The 16723-nt window shown below is 34.7% G+C and overlaps 1 protein-coding gene across 4 annotated transcripts in view; it reads right to left on the bottom strand.

The window, feature by feature from the left end:
• The window catches only part of SPATA17 (spermatogenesis associated 17), a 90168-nt gene that overhangs the window by 68304 nt on the left and 5141 nt on the right, over positions 1–16723 (bottom strand). For 2 of the 4 annotated variants that reach the window (XM_040611894.1, XM_040611897.1), the window contains 3 exons: positions 16014–16095; positions 10171–10221; positions 4538–4641 (listed from right to left, as the gene is read on the bottom strand). In XM_040611894.1, coding sequence (XP_040467828.1) covers positions 4538–4641; positions 10171–10221; positions 16014–16095 — 237 coding nt within the window. The remainder of the gene's footprint in view (positions 1–4537; positions 4642–10170; positions 10222–16013; positions 16096–16723) is intronic. The other 2 variants (XM_040611896.1, XM_040611898.1) reach the window with 1 other exon arrangement.

Here is a 16723-nt window from a genome sequence, read left to right as displayed (position 1 = left end):
CAAGAAAGCTGCCTGGATTGCACAAGAACCCCCATACCAGTACTTCGCCACTGCTTTCTTGGCTTTCTGGTACTGCTGTCTTACTGAGTTCTGCACCTAGGGAAAAATTTAAATGGTGCCATTCATCAATAAATGGAGCACTACATCCCAAAATCTTATCTCCACTTGCACACCTGACATACAGCAAAGTTGCTTTATGTAGTTTAAAGGCCAGCCTGTAGATAACCTTAGTCAAAGAACCGCAAGTTAATCACACAGTTGGGCAACTGACATCATCCATAAATTCTTCTGATATAATGGCACCAGCATGCTAATTTATGTGAAGTGATGTCCATTTGCTTATCATGGATTAGAAACTGTTTCACATAAAACAAAATTCTAATGCATCATATGGAGTTATAGCTTATGCTAATTGCTTTTGGCATATTTCCCCTTGTAACCATTCTGCCAGCTCTTACAGATGTTAAAGGCAGCTTTAAGAATGTTTCAAAACAAGATATTTCCCCTTAAAATTAAATACGCTAACTTCACTGAAAAGTAATGGAAATTATTTTAACACATGCATTTCTATAAACAAGCACCCAACAAATCCATACTTAGAATACAGTGTGTGGGGGTATTTATTCTAATACAAATGGATGTTATAGAAGAAGTTTTATTACTAAAAACTAAATAACACAATTTTGTAAAATAAATATTTAAAAACAGGTTTCCTTCTTGGTTGGTTTAGAACTTCCTAAATCTTGTAGGAAAACCAGAATTCAGGACTAATGAACCCATTTCACCATTACACTGAGGCTAAACTGTCAAGAAAAATCTGAGTATGTCCTTATGTAGATGGAGTTCAGGGTTCAAAGTCATTCTGTGGACATATGTCTAGGGATTCTTTGAATCACTTCTCAACTTAACTACTATAGACTCTACAGGGGACACCAGCAGACGCCACACCTGTTGGTTCTGTAGCAGTGGGAGGTAATGGGAATGCTGGAGGAAAGCCCACACACTCTTCAGTCAGTCTGCGAGCTAAACTGACAGTTCATACAAAAACAGTGCCTTAAGTTAGGATAAGAAGTCTGCTAAGTGAGTGGAAACTCACACATAACATGACTATTATTATTTAATTATATTTTAGGTCAATTTCTGTTAAATCAATTTCTGTTAAACTTAATTACATCCCTCTATGGCTTTAAACTGGGGCAGCTTCTATTAAGTTTACTTTCTCCTGGGGTTTTCACAGTAAAGCAAATGATAAAGGTCTGGCTACTAAATGAGGGCAGCTATTAAATAAGGACGGCTTGTATTAAAGCTGAATGGTAAAGATGTGGCTACTGGTTAAGAAAACCCCTTAGTAAGGGATGTGTCTTGTATTTAAGAAAAATAGGGTGAAGTAGGAGAGAGCAGGAAGCAAACTATATTCAATAATTCCTACAAGGTACTCATAAGAAACTAAATAAGAATGACCAAAGTTTCATGGCAATTTCCTTTGAAGTTTCTCTTAGAAACAGGTGAGTGGTAATTTGATAGCTCCTTAATGAAAGGGAAGAAAATACAGCACAACTCCCAGTTCTGGAGACCAAGAGGTAAAAACATATCTCAGAAGGACCTGCAATGTGATTTGAAGTAGCTGATAAATAAAAAATCTGTCAGCATTATTCTAGAAGGTAATACTGAGAACCATACATACCCAACACAGAATTACATCATAATTCCAGAAAGAATACAATTTAAATAAACTTTTGAAATTATAAACTTCTAGTGTGTATTTTGTTGGGGGGGTGCTTGTGGTTTTTTGGAGGGTGGGGTGTTATACCACCCCGGAGTTCCTCAAAGCAGTCTCTGTTTTACTGTGGTTCTATTGCCATTTGTGAACAAAATTGGTTCTTTACTAACACTGACACTGCATTAATGCATATATTCTGATGAATACAGCTGTAAGAAAAATAAGAAAAAAATGTATTACTTCATGTATCATGTTGCATTGTTTCATGGTGTTCTAGATTGTGAAACAAAGCCAGACAAATCTGAGTGCACAAGTATATTAGTGGCTCTGTCCACTAACATGCAAATTTCCATAGTGCTGATGCTGGAATAAAACCCAGCATCTCATAAATGCACTCTATTCAGGCAATTCCTGGTGTCTTTTACAATGCACAATTGCAATAATTTCATACATGTAAAAATGTTTATGGACAATGAGCTTGTATACTCCCACATTTGATGTCATGGCTGATGAAAATATAGAAAGAATCTCTCCTCCACCTTGTTCACTATTCCTATAAAGAAAGACAATAAGCCACCTTGGGGCCAAAGTAGTTGGCAGCAACTTAGCCCAATGACAGGAAAAATCTGTTTGGCTGAGGGTCTTCACCTGATCTTCACTAAACATCTGTTAGATTTCATGCGAAGAATGTTGAAGATAATATACATATTAGTTTTCAAACATACCCCAGTAAAGAGATTACTACAGTGATTCTTGATTGCACTTGAGAACTGATGCCTTTTAAAAAATTAAATTATATGATCCATTTGACCAAATTTGCACAAAAACTAATTTTAAACTTTTTTAAAATCCAAAAAATGGAATTTTTCACCTGAAACACATACATTTCTGTGAACTCCGGAAGACAGAACTCAAATTAGCAGAGTATCAATATATCAGTTGCCAGGTAAGAGCTCACACAGACACTTGGACACATTTTGATATACCTGAGTCATAGTGCTCACCTTACCTGTTAAAGAAAATCATCACAAAATTATTTCTTGATTAAATACCTACTTGATGCATAGGTTTAAAGTTTTTTAATGACCTGGAAACAATACCAGGGAATTTGATGAACATGGCAAAGTACTGAAAGGCAAATATTTTTGTAGTCCTCCAAAGTTAGATGTACACAACAGAGATCTATTGTGGGTATGGGGAAATAAAATGCAAAGCTCTAATCAATTTCTGTTCAGTACAGCCGGAATACCACTTGCTATCTTCTTCTATTCACACACATCAAAAGTCAATCTAACAGACAAATTATGAGTCTTGTTGCAGGCTTAGGCAGGGAATGGAGAAGAGCAACAGAACTATTATGAACAGAGAAGTAGGTTGTGTTTCTGCAGTTTATCCAGTTATATTCATTTTAAATCAGAAAAGTTAGGTCTTCATTTACTTTCCAAGATTTCATTTAGTCTTCCTAGAATTCTACCTTTTCAAGAAGAGCACATATTTCAAGTATTTCAGAACAAGAATATGCTATACAAGAGATGACAGATTTTTTTAAGTTTGATTTTGCTGAGTGATGATCTAACTTTCTGCATAGAATATATTTAAATGAAAAGTAATGAGATATTAGAGGTAGGCGGTTATTAGCATGCTTCATTATACATAAAAATGTAATGCATGAGTTATAATGTTATGACAAAGAGAATGTAGCATCAGCTATAACTATGGAAAAACAATATAAACTAATAAGCAGCTTCCAAAGAAGTTGGCTAATTCTTACCCACACCCCACACCCCCTATAACTTGTACATGCTGGTTTTTTAACAGTCTCCTGGCTAAATTGTCTTTGCCATGTGATCTAGGTAAGACTTCCAGAAATACTTTTTCACTAGATTCCCTTATATTCCCACACCTCAGAAAGCAAAGATTTGTCTCAGGTTTTCTGAACAGCAAAAACTGCAAGGATTTTGTCCAACACCTTTCACTTGCAATGAGAAAGTAATGATCACGGTCACCCAGTATTCTGTTTTTCCAGTGTTATCTGAAGAAATAGTCATGGATCAGGACATCAAATGTGCTAGAGGGAAATAATTGCCTTTATTTTAGAGAGCTTCCAACTTAAGTACAGGGAAAGATAAGGGATGGATAGGAGAAACAGAGTAGGAACATAAATAATAAGTTATTTATAATAATATATATTTATGATAATATGTATTTTATATATTATTTGAATACATATAGTTTATTATATTTATAATTAAAAAAAATAAAGCAACAACAGTTCTAGCCAGAATAACAGGCAAATGAATCTCTTCTGTAACTATGAAAAGAATCTGCTTCACTATATCCACATGAGTATCTCACAATTAATATTCATAGTAAGGCTCATGCATGTAAGTTAGATCCAAATCTGCACTTTTTTTCATTGTCAATAATCAATTTTCAAAACAAATTATGAAAATAATTTTTTTTCAGCTTGTGTATACTGGGAAAAAAAATAATCTAGTTCAACAAGCCATATTTAGGGCATAATAATCTATGAGTTCTGAGCATAGGTGAAGAGCCAAAACCAGTTTTGTTAAACTGGTATGCACTCACAGAGTACATCTAATTAATTCAAAGAAATCATTCTGAACTTGCAACAGTGTAAATGAGAACAGAATGTGGCACAATGTGCACAGACTTAGGATAAAAAGAATAATGACTAATATATATACTCGATCATAGAGGGGAATTACACTCAAATAGTTTAGTTGGTGCCATAAACATTTTACAAATAAAAGAAGAGGAAATTAATGCTTTACCACATGGAGTTTTTATCTTTACCTGATAATCTCGTTATTCACAGAAATGGCTTCCAGGTATTTCTTCAGTGCATAATAATTATGGATATACTTCCGAACATAATAGCCTCGCCATCTTTTCTGAATCTAGAGGAAATAAATATTTGCTTAGCATATTTCAAATCAAAAGTTTGGATGCATATCAAGTATCTGTTGTATTTCCCAAATAATATGGTTTCCTTAAAAGTCATATAAAGTAGAAGCACCAATATGTTTCACGGAAAAAGTGAGGGTAGGACAACATATTGTAGTTAAATGGTGATATGAATTTACTATTAATTGCTAAAATTAAAAAAAAAAAAATATATCAAGTTTTAAACCACTGGTTATATTGTGGTGTGATAATGAAAAGAAATGTCTGCTGCTGCCAGTGGCATTGCTCCGTGTAAGAATGGTAAAGAAGCAGACAAGAGAATTGGTGCCTTTTCTCAGGTACAACATGCGTTCCCTACTGAGTCACCACCTCGCCAGTATCTTCTGTCACACGCTACCTTTGTGCTGTGGATATAAGTTAAACTGAATAGAAGCCTTCTCAGTAAGTGAACTTCTCAGGCTTTCTGGAACCATCATTTACCAATTGCAGTCCTTTCATCTGCAATCTAAGCGATGCATCTCTATTTGTTGCATGTTAATTATAACGTCACAAAATACTATTCCTCCTGCATAACAGATAAAAGCTTAAACGGGAAAACGAAACCTCTTTATCTGTAGCTAGTCCTAAAGTTGCATTAAGAATAGAAATCAGGTAGCATCCTCCACCAGAAAGAATTCATATTCTGGTGCACTTTAAAAGGCATGGGTTGGGGGAAAAAAAAGAGAGAGAGGGAAAAAAAGACTTAGTCTAGCTCAACTTTCCCCCAAAATTTATTTCAACAAAACCACTTACACCTTCTCTGATACTTAACATTTCTAATCATGATGTTGCTGAAATGATTACAGGTTTACTGGCTATCTGTTTTGTGGGAAGGGAAAGTAAGTACTAATTAGGCAAAAATTTATCAGTACTGCCCCTTTGTTAGCCAGATCTATCCCTATGCCACGACATGTACAGGTGAAAGATGCAACTTGCTCTATTCAGTCATGCTGAGGGCTGCTCTCACTCCGCATTTTCTTTCCTGTAAGAGGTCAGTGTATTCTAGATCAATACATCTGAAAAATAGATTAATGATTTTTTTCCTCTGGTCTCAGGGTCTAATTCCTCTTCTTTAGATTCTTCCAACCTTGAACTTACTTATCTTCCTGCAAAAATATTCTTTACTTCCTTCCTTTCATTTTGTCTCCCTTTCTTTTAAATACTTTTCTATGTTAATCTCTTCCAGTCTGCATTACCTTCAGCCCTGCTCCAACGTCCATCTCTTTAACCTTTACAGCTTTGAAATCTTAAGAGACATAACAGCTGAAAGGCAGAATCCACATTAAAAAAGCAAGACGACTGAGGTCTTATGATCCAGAAACATCTCCAAAGTGAGAAGCTACTACCTTTCACTAAGTGCATTGAAGAGAAGAATGTTGTAATTTGCCAAGAGCCCTCCTTTTCCTGTGGGCCTCTGCCCACTGGACTTTTCAACTTAGCTCTTCAGTGTATCTAAAGGGAATGTTTTTCTTCTTTTTTTCCTTTACACCAATGCTTCTCTTTCCAGAACCAAGGGATGACTTGGTAAATGGAGTGCAATCCATGTGTTTGTGGTGTTGGCTTTTTTATTACCCTTTCTTGTTCCAAAGAAACATTTAAAAAAAGAAAAGAGTGCAATGGTTTGTGGTGTTTGATTCAGGAAGAAGGCAAGGAAAAAAAAGCTGCCCGTTGCCCACACTATCAATCAACCTTTGCACGCTGTGACTTCAGAGTCTGTACCATCAAGTCTTGGGAGTAACAGTCTTCAGTAACAGGCAAAATTCTCTCTAGTCATTCCAGTTCCCCTGCAGTTCACTTCTGAACCACTGTCTGTGATAACTGTCAAAAGTTATTGCAATTTTTCCATCTCCTGCTGCTTCCTGAGCGGAAAACAGTGATGTGCTAGAGCTAACTATAAGAAGACTAATGAAGGCAGTGTCGCATGGTTTCACACTTTGTCTTTGGTACCATTTTGCAATCACAAAATCCAAAACACTATTCCTTAAAGTTAAAACTAGTGTTTGGTCTCAACTGATGGCACTTTGTGGTAGAGTTGTGGTTATCTCTTTACGTGAGATTTAACAAGAGAATAAGTACCCCAGGGAAGTTTTCAATAAGTCTTTGAGTAATGTGTCACCAAGAAAATAAAATGATGCACTAAAGCTATTAGGAATAAGAGGCTATTACCTTCTAGTGTCAATACATTCTTCTGTTTCCCCTTTGTGCATCACCATGTATCTTCCTCTCTTCTCAGATAAGGCTCAAAATTAATTTTAAGTTGGCATTTTCTTTTACATGTTGTGTTGTTTATTTTGGGTGGGTTTTTTGAATAAAAAGGATTTTGGACATGTACACATCGTTATAATATGTATAAATAATAGCTAAGTGAGCAGCTGAACATGGGAACAAGAAAGGTTAAGCACTAGACATGCTCCTTTGCACTAGGTTATAGTAAATTTCATATTCTTTGCAACTCCACTTTCTCACACACAAGCTTATTGGGTTAAAAAGGGATAGAGAAAGAGCAAAGAACGAGTATTCTTCAGAGATCTGGGATTAAGCAAAATCTTTTGCATGTGAATAAGGATCTTAGCTTTGTTTTTCTGTTTGGCTTCAAAATTTCCCAACAAGAGCAACTTGGCTCCCATATAGCTGTGTGCTCATTAATGCAGGATTACGGTCCCTTTGAAACTCTTTCTGACAGTCTTCACCTCACAGTTATAAATGTAGACTAGATATTTCTAGGTTAAAGGATCAAAACTCAAACTGAAAGACAAAAGACTCAAATTGTAAAAAGCTATAATTATCTCCAATGGGCTAGGAGTACCAATTAAATGCCACATTCTACCTTTATTTACACCACTTTCTGTTCAGAATGACCTCACTGATTACAACTGAATGAAACATAAGTAAGAAAAACTGCATTATGTCTCAAATTAGTTTATGCTAGATTTCTGCTTCCCTCATACTGAATGTCAGAGATCACAAAACTGAAGACTAATCTTCTTGGAAAAGAACATTTTACACAAAGCTTCTGATGACGTTCCTATTTTCAACGTGAAAGTTCTGAATATTTGCTTTTAAAAGGAAGTACAATGTAGTATGACTATATTTCTTCTTAATTCCAAGGTGATTGTTTAAAAAATTCTTGAAAAAAGAGACAAGTGTGTATGCCCTTCAAAGTAATTAGCAAGTTTCAACAGTGATTGGTACAAAACAATTATTGTCATTGATCAGCACTGAACAGATAATTTTAAACAAAGTCATTGTGTGCTCAGCAGATTACAGCTTGTTAACGGGCAAGTTCTAAATGACCTCTTAAGCTAGTCAAATCAATGATGCATATTCCTCATTAAGTAACATCAAAATGTAAGTGGTCTTATAAATAATGTTTATTTTAAGCACTAAAACAAATGGCAAAACCTTGATATATCAAAAGCCATCTGCTCATGGAAATATTTTTTTTCCATAGGATTACTTTTGCTGCTGAAAATTTATAGCAACTTTAAATCTTTTAAGGGAGAGAATCATATTCTGACCTAGTACTCAAAACTGAAATTGATTAAAACAAGTAATCTGATTTAATTTTAAAAGGTGAAACTGATAGTTCTGGTTACAACTAAACACAAACCAGGCAGGCAGAGATGTAGACCGGCTTCAAAAGTACGAGCATGTCTATGCCTTCAGTGTTACTTGAATTGCCAATATTGAAAGTGCCTTTCTTATCACTGAATTTAAACTGCAATTGTAATGATACTATGAGGCAAAACCAATGATTAAGTAGAAAATCATACACAGTTACTATTATATTTTCAGAACACTGAAGATTATTAATCGTGAATCAAGCTCGCAATGGGTGAATATGAGGCGCAGGTGGCTTAGGAAACCTAAAGTGTAGCCACATTATCTTCTGTGCAGAAACTCAACAGGCCTAATTGTCTGTTGTCCTGGATCTTGGTTAGTTCTTCGAACAACAGATGAAAGCAAAAAAAACCCAAAACACTCAGTGTTTCAGAATGGTAGCATCTTAAATCTGCTCTGCAGGTATGGGTGCACAAGATTTTGATAGAGGAAAATCAGATTCTGACATTTGCAACTAAAGAAAGATCTGTTCTATTGTTTCCTACTGATTTAAATTTCCATTAAAGAAAAGGACATGACTGAAAAAATGGTACTTTGAAGATTTATATCACCTAATGATTCAACATTATATTTCCATTACAAATGAATGGGAACACATTCAATTTCTTTTAAAAATGAAAGACCAAATGCAAAACTCCATTTGACTAGAATACATAATTACCTCTGAAATTTAGTCTTCAAATGCCTTCTAAAAGTACACAGCCAACTTTTAAGAGCTGGCTTGCATCTTGTGTTTTCTCACTCATTACAGCTCTATGAGTATACAGCATTTATCCCCTGTAGAATATTTTAAAACTAGCTAAGGAACAAACCGGGGGGGGGAAAGGAAAAAAGGTGCATTTCTGAGGAATTAGACTGCTGTTAAACACCTTCAGCTCTCTTAACATGCACCAAAAGTAAGATTCTATTTTGTGCCTTTGAGAGAACCAGCACCAAGTCAAAAAACTGGTGGGAACACATCTCTTCAGTCTGGGTTATTCTGGAATGAGAAAGGTCGTAAAATTAAAATCCATTCTGAGAATCTTCCTACTTTACAGGAGTTTCCTTGGGTTACTCTCCATCCCCACCACATTCCTATATTTGCTAGAATTCAAAAGGTAAGAAGCCTTGCCTAAAATCATATAGGCCTTTAAAGTAAGGTAGGTCTATTCCAGAAAATAAAAGAATGAAGTAAGATAAAAAGATTTCATTCCAAGAATTATCTCATGTCCTTCTCATATTTGTTTCACGTATTTGTTTAAGTACAGTTCCAAGTTCAGGAAAGAAATGCTAATTTCTAGTTAAGTATATTTTGCACTTTTCCCCATAACAAACTTCATTTTATATATATTTATTAAGGTTCAAAGACTGTCTATACTCTTCTTCATCTAGCAAAATTCACTCATAATATCATCACTGAGATCAGTGCAGTTCCATCTCTATGTTTAGGCAATGAAATTGTCTTGTGCTTTCTGAGTAACTCTTCGGAGATTCAATATCTCAAATGTCATGTACTAACAAAAGAAAAAGCACAGCCACATCAACAAACATCAAAGCCCTATCATTTGTCAGAATTGTAAATAGATGTCTACATTTATAGGAATACTCACAGATAGAATGTTTGGGGGTTTTATCAGTATCACATATGGTAAGGTACAATGAACATTTAAATTGGGCAAGACACATGCCTTAAATTCAGCTACAGTTTTCAAATACAACCCAGACTACTGACTGTAACTTTAATTTTTAACTATGTACTATTTCCCGCTGTTGCCATCAGCATATCAATCAAGTGTATATTATTCTGGTTTGCTCATTTTATTAAAAGCAAATTCGGAGCACAATTGACTTTTCATTTGTTTAACAAGTGAAGAAATATTTACCCTGACAGCCATTTCATTGTAGAAATTCATCTTCATAATAAAATATGCTGTCTGTGAATCAAGGAAAAAAAAAGATGGCATATATTTCAGTTACACAAAGACAGTGCTCCTATTTTTACATATAAAAGATAAGAATCTTTATACATAATACATAATAAGAGTTCTAGGCTTAGAGAGAATAAAATCAAACTTTGTATTGAAGAGATAGGCTTCCTAATACATAATGCAGGCTTAACCAGAAAAATCTATGGTAGTCAAACTAGGAGCTAATGGAGATATATGATCATAAAATGCTCTCCGCTGAGTTTGATAATCAATGGTGCTCTACTGAGAGTAGAATAACAAAGCAGAAATATTCACAAGTGGTGGTGACACGCAGTATTGTATGATTTATTCACTGGGGTTCTTTTAGCCAAAACTCACAGAAACATAAAAGGAATTCATATTTCAAGACGTCTGGTTTAATGAAAAATTCAAAGAAATGCTGTCTTCAGTCGAAATCGTTCAAGGATACGGATGCAGTGATGGAGCAAAATTGTGCCTTCCAACCATCTGTACTAAATGTTATGTACTTAGCTGCCTCCCGAGTAATCCTTGGGAATTTTGTTTCATTTAATATTCATTTTAACATCATAAAATCATAAATACAATGATACCATGTTACAGTGAATCCCCTGATATAGAAAACATTTCCTGTAGTCCTGGTTTCCTTCCAATAAAGTAGAATTCCTCTCATAGTGAACGAATCCCCTATTATACTAAGCAATCACTTGGCAGCATAGGTTATTTTAATGGATACATCACTTTAAACTAAGCTTTCACATCTGTTCCGCCCTCTAATTACAAATGCAAAATGAACATAATTCACAATTGTATCATAAAAAGTAAAATATAAGTACTTTGAATGCAAGAGTATGTCCTTTATTTAGCACAACATGCAGCTTTTATGTGTTTCTCATGTTTTAGACACAAATCAAAGGCAAAAGTGCTTTCCCCTGATATAGTGATTTTCTCCCCCATGGCAAACAGGAATTCACTATAAAAGGGTTTCACTGTAATTAGTGTTATTTGAATTGCCTAGTCTGATCCAAAGCAAATTGTCTGTGGAGAGCAGCAGGACTGGATTATTTATCAACAGTCTGGGCAATTAAGAAACAGTTGGCTGCAATATGTTATTTACAAATGAACACAATGATGCTACTTCATTTTAAATTCTCTTTCTTCATTACATTAAGCAAGGCATAATTCCTGCAGTTTAATTAAGGTGCATTTTAAATGCTCACTTTAATATCATACCAATCTACTAATAATGGAAACAGTGGAAAAGATATTTCTTACGTGAAAGAAAAATGCAGGACTGTGAAATTTCAAAAAAGTTTCACGTATGAGTGTAGATGTATACACACACACACACACACATATATATATATATGTAAGGGGATCTCTGCCCCAAAGGTATGAAATAGAATAAATACTGGACTTATCTCCCCTTTTTTATCAATAAATGTTTTCTGAGCGATACTAACTAGATAGCTAACACCGGAAGGAAATAATGGTTGCCAGACCTAAGTATATGCCTAAAGTGTCTGATTAAATTGATACAATTTTGCTTTGCAGCTCATCTTTTTTTTCTTTGGAATGGAATGTGAGAGCTGCCGCACCACCAGATAGACAAAGTACATTTTTGATGGAAATTCTTAAACTTAAAAATTATCATCAGATTTCTGTCCATCAATGATTAAACTAAACAACCTTATACCTTTTTGTTTATTCTTCTCATATTTGAAGCCTGTGAGCACTGAAGTCTGAATCCATCCAATTTCACTGAAGAACCTAAATTGGAGACCTAACATCATTATGCTCTCTCTAGCATCAATACTGAAAGACAGTGGGACCACTTTCCCTCCGAGCTTGGCAAAGTACTGAAGAGCTCTGTAATTGCATCTCTGTCTGCTCTTTATGAAGACCGTCGATGGCAACTAGGGCCCTAACTCGCAAACCTCACTTAGGTGTAAGGAACCCAGGCCTTACCCTACCACTACTTAACAAGGTCACTCCCAACAAAAAGGAAATTACACATTCCTGCTTTTACTCAACGTTGTTCTAAATTACAAGTCAGCCAAATGCAGAACTGGTCATATAACTGTCTTACAGCTTTATCCTTGTGGCAAAAGCCAAAGCCTGTGTCACCATCTAGGTTCTTTTGCAAATGGATTTGCCCTCTGTTTTCTAACCCTGCTTAGAATAATAGGTGCTAGTTCTGCTATTACAAGTGATGGAGAATGTGTTCATCACTATTCACAAAAGCATAGCCATAATTTAGTGCTTTCCCAGTCTGTATTTAAGTGCTTTCCTAGTAAATGAAAGATTCTTTCCTGAACTGGGGCCTTCTTGTCCAGCAGACTCTTTTCTTAAGCTTATGTGGAATTTCCTGCATTTCAGCTTGTGCCCATTGCACTGCCTCTCATTTTTTCACTGGGTGCCAATTCCAAGCTTACATGGCAAGGTGGACTCTGGGAAGAATTATCTTGCAATCTCACCCACATGCACCACCTCCAGTTCTGAACCATGAAGTCTTTGGATCTGCCACTGATGATGTTAATATACAGGTCTCTACTAGTTTACTTGTAAGTCTATGATTCCAAAATATATTTGAAGCCTTTTGTTTATAAACTGTTCTACTACTTTCTGCTTTTCTGTTTAAAAAACATGTTTGGGGATCATCTACAAATATGATCTGATCCTGATTGGTGTTCTCTTTTTCTTTAAACAGGTAATACAAAATGACAAATTCAAAGAAGAACCAGAAATTTGATTATGAGTAGAATGAAAGAAGGAACCAACACATGGTCTAAGTTGGGAACAGGCACCTTTTTTTTTTTTTTTTTTTTTTTGATAGAACAAATAGGCGTTTGCCCAATTCCTGTAGGACTGGGCCAATTTAAAACCAGTTACTAAGTTGAAGCTAAACTATTTAGGGTGGTGTCAAACTACAGCACACAAAACTATAGCACACAAAAGATTTGCTTTTTTCAACTGCACTTTCTTCCAAAGTGAGCTGAAAATACAGCCATCATGCATGCTGACTTCATATAATGACATGTAACAATTCCCTTTGCTTTAACAAGTGATTTCTTGAGTTTGAGAAATATTGTAAAAAGAAACAGTGACGTACAGTTTGCCTACTTTTTCTGGTGCTTGCCTGGTTTTAAAATTCATACTTTCCTGCATGTTATGCAAGACTTTAAGAACCCAGTACAATCAATGTAACTAAGCTATTAAGAAAACGATCAGAGTGCAGTTCTTAATTTTACTTTGAGTTTAATATTAGGAAACAAAGCTTTACACCAAAGCACCTATATTTAGAATATAGGAAGGCACATAAGTTTAGTCATATAAACACCATCAATAGGGTTTTTTTTTTAATTTAATATATTTTAACAATCAAAGGAAAAGGCACTAGAGGAGTAACAAATGAAATACTAGTAGTAATGCACATATGGACAGCCAATCTGATGAGCCTCAGCCTTTATTTTCCGCATCAGTACCACTCACATTTCACAATTTTGAATATAATCATTAAAATGATTTATTATCAAGTAATCATGGGTATTTTGTGCATATGCTTTGCCTTGTTTGCTGGCAGCAGATACCAATCCAATCATTATCAGCGGACAAATTTTAAAGTGACCAGTGTCAAATGTATCATTGTGTTTCATAATCAGGAATCATTACAACAGTTATTAGCAAGAGTTCAATGTAAACATTAACTGATCTTTAATTTAAAAGTTGCATTAAGCTACTGAGGAGATTTTTGTTTCTTTTTAAAATATGCCAAATTCAGCCATTGATAAGTAAAGATAGTATAACAATGAATATAGGAAATGAACTTGAACTTTATATTTAAGCCTACCCTAAAACATATAATACTGAATACAGCGGTCTAAAGGGAGAAAAAGGTGCCTTTTTGTCTGCTACTTCGTATGAGTTTGAGGTTAGCTTCCAACACAGCTGTCCTATTTAGTCCTTTCCAGTCAAACAGACAGCAAGCACAAAATGAAGTATTTGAGGGAAAAAGGTGGCTTTCTGTGCTGATTGCTGTACAATTTGTAAGCTTGCTGATGAGATACTGTTTCTCTAGAGCCCTGACTAATATTGGATATGTACTGGAATCCAGAAGCTGGATGAATTCATGGTCCAATTTAGAATGTATTAAGTGTGGGCTTGCACAATTTTTTGTTCTGCATTTTTCCACAGACTTGAGAGTTGGCAAGGGCTTGTCAGTTATGTCTATTTGAAGAACTACATATGAACCAGGATTTATTGGTTAAAGCTTTTTTAAATTTTCTTTTTCAGAAATATATTTCAAGAATGAATATAATGCCATCTCAGCTTGGTTATTGCAGAAACCTGTGCGAATTTGAAAGACTGTCTCAAAATGGAACTGACAAAGTGTTTTTTAAGAGAGGGCAAAAGAAGAAAGAAGTAATAAAGCAAACAGGTAAAAGACCTCCAATTTCATAGATGCATACAACAATTGAGATTAGCAGGAGCCTCTGGAGCTCGAAACCAGTACTCAAAGCAGGGTCAATTACAGCAAGTTGTACAGGGCCTCATTCAGTTGGGTTTTGAATATCTCAAAAGTTGAAGACTCTACAAGAACAGCTTGCACTCCCCGTGCAAGCCGTTACAGTATTTGATCACAGATTCTTTCTTTTAATTAGCAAATTTTAACATGCATTGACATCATGATGTCTTTCTTATTCTACAGAAGCATTTATAGATTAAACAAACCTTCCCTAAACTCAGGGACAATATTCAACTCAAGCCTCATTTTTTTAAAGCAGAACCCAATCCAACCATGCAGCTATCTGCCCTATATACAAAACCTAGTGTTTTAGAAGATAGATTGAAAAACATAGCCTGAAAGGATGACTCATAATTTATTATTTAAGCCAGGTAAGTTAGAAGAGATGAAATCTTTAATAAGATTACTGATAAATGTGGGGGGAAAACAGGAAAAAAGCCTAAAGCTTTCAGGCACACAAGTCCTGCTAGTAGAAAACATAGTTTAGTAGGAAATATGGACTTTAGCCTGTAATAAATGAGTTATTATGGCTCATTTTTTTTGCTTTTTCTTGACTTGTCTGTTTTGACTGAAACACAATTTAACTTTAACAAAATAATAAAGAATAAGTGACTAACAAGTTCAAAATTATTGTAAAATATTAACATAAATTGATAAATTAGTGAAGTAAACTACATATTAAAAAATTGTTTTATGTTAAAGGCAAATTAGTTTCTTTTTAATCTCCTAAACCTGTTAACAGAGGTATTAGCTTGTGGGCTATCATACACTTTTGCTATCTTCAAGTACGTCAAGGGAATTAGATTGACTGTGATCTGCTGTGTGCCTTAAGGCAAAACCTCAAGTACTTCAAGGTTCATTAAGTAAGAAATTTAAACCACTAAAACATAGAACACCAATGTGTAGACACATTGGCTTCTTTTATTTTCAGAATTAAAAATTCTGCCAGGAAAACAAGCATCTTGGAAAGCTCCAGTCCTGCAATTAGCATCATGTGGGCAGGCTTCTGCATGAGCAGATCTCATTGCTGGTTTGGGGACTAAAACTCCAGAGCTGCAAACACTTAAACACTGACTTAACTTGACCGTTATGAGTAGGCTTACTGAAATTAATGGTGCTTTTCATGATAGTAAAGTTAAGTATGTGTCTGTGTGTATAAAGGACCAAGTTTCAGCTTTTTAATTTCAAGATGAGTGAATGAATTACTTCATATATATTTTATAAATAACCAAAACTTTAAAAAATAGTTTTCTACCTTCACCATTTTTCCGAAGTATCTTCTGCTTCGATAACCTCTCCACCACTTCTGTATAACAATTGTCATTTTTCTCAGATATCTAAAATAAAATACATTTTAAAAAAACTATTATTGAGACTTTACAATATAACTTTATTTTTTCCTAATATTAAAAATAATGTATAGCACATTATCCATACTTATTCCAAACAGATGGCCACTGCAGACTATTTTATACATGTATGCACATATACATATGTACACACATACACACTTACAAACCAATATATACATATATTTATATAGACTCATATACTTTGCTTTTGGAAAAAACAGATTACTGCAAATTTACCTGTATACTGTTTCAGTTATCATTACAAAAGTTTAATGAAAGGCTTACGAATGTAGTTTGCATGATGGGTGATTGTATTTTCATGGATGGTTTCAACCAACATATCTGAGCAGTTCAGAATTTTTTTCAGGCACATGCAACACTTTCATAGCTTTACAATTTTAAAATATTTGACAAAACCCACAGATGTCTGGAATTTTTAGACTACTTTTTTGCTTTTATAAAATTACACCTAGCTTAATTGTAAGCAAACGTTTACTCTGTCCTTACTATATATATATATAAATACACTTTATTATGCTAATAAAAATTCCATAATTGATGTCGCACATCAATTTTGCAGAAATTAATGCAATCATTACTTTGGGACTGCTTA

This window comes from Falco naumanni, chromosome 12 (genome assembly GCF_017639655.2).
Source record: "Falco naumanni isolate bFalNau1 chromosome 12, bFalNau1.pat, whole genome shotgun sequence".
In the NCBI taxonomy this organism is placed as follows: domain Eukaryota; kingdom Metazoa; phylum Chordata; class Aves; order Falconiformes; family Falconidae; genus Falco; species Falco naumanni.
The sequence above is the reverse complement of the archived record's forward strand: the minus strand, read 5'-3'. Positions and strand labels throughout refer to the sequence as shown.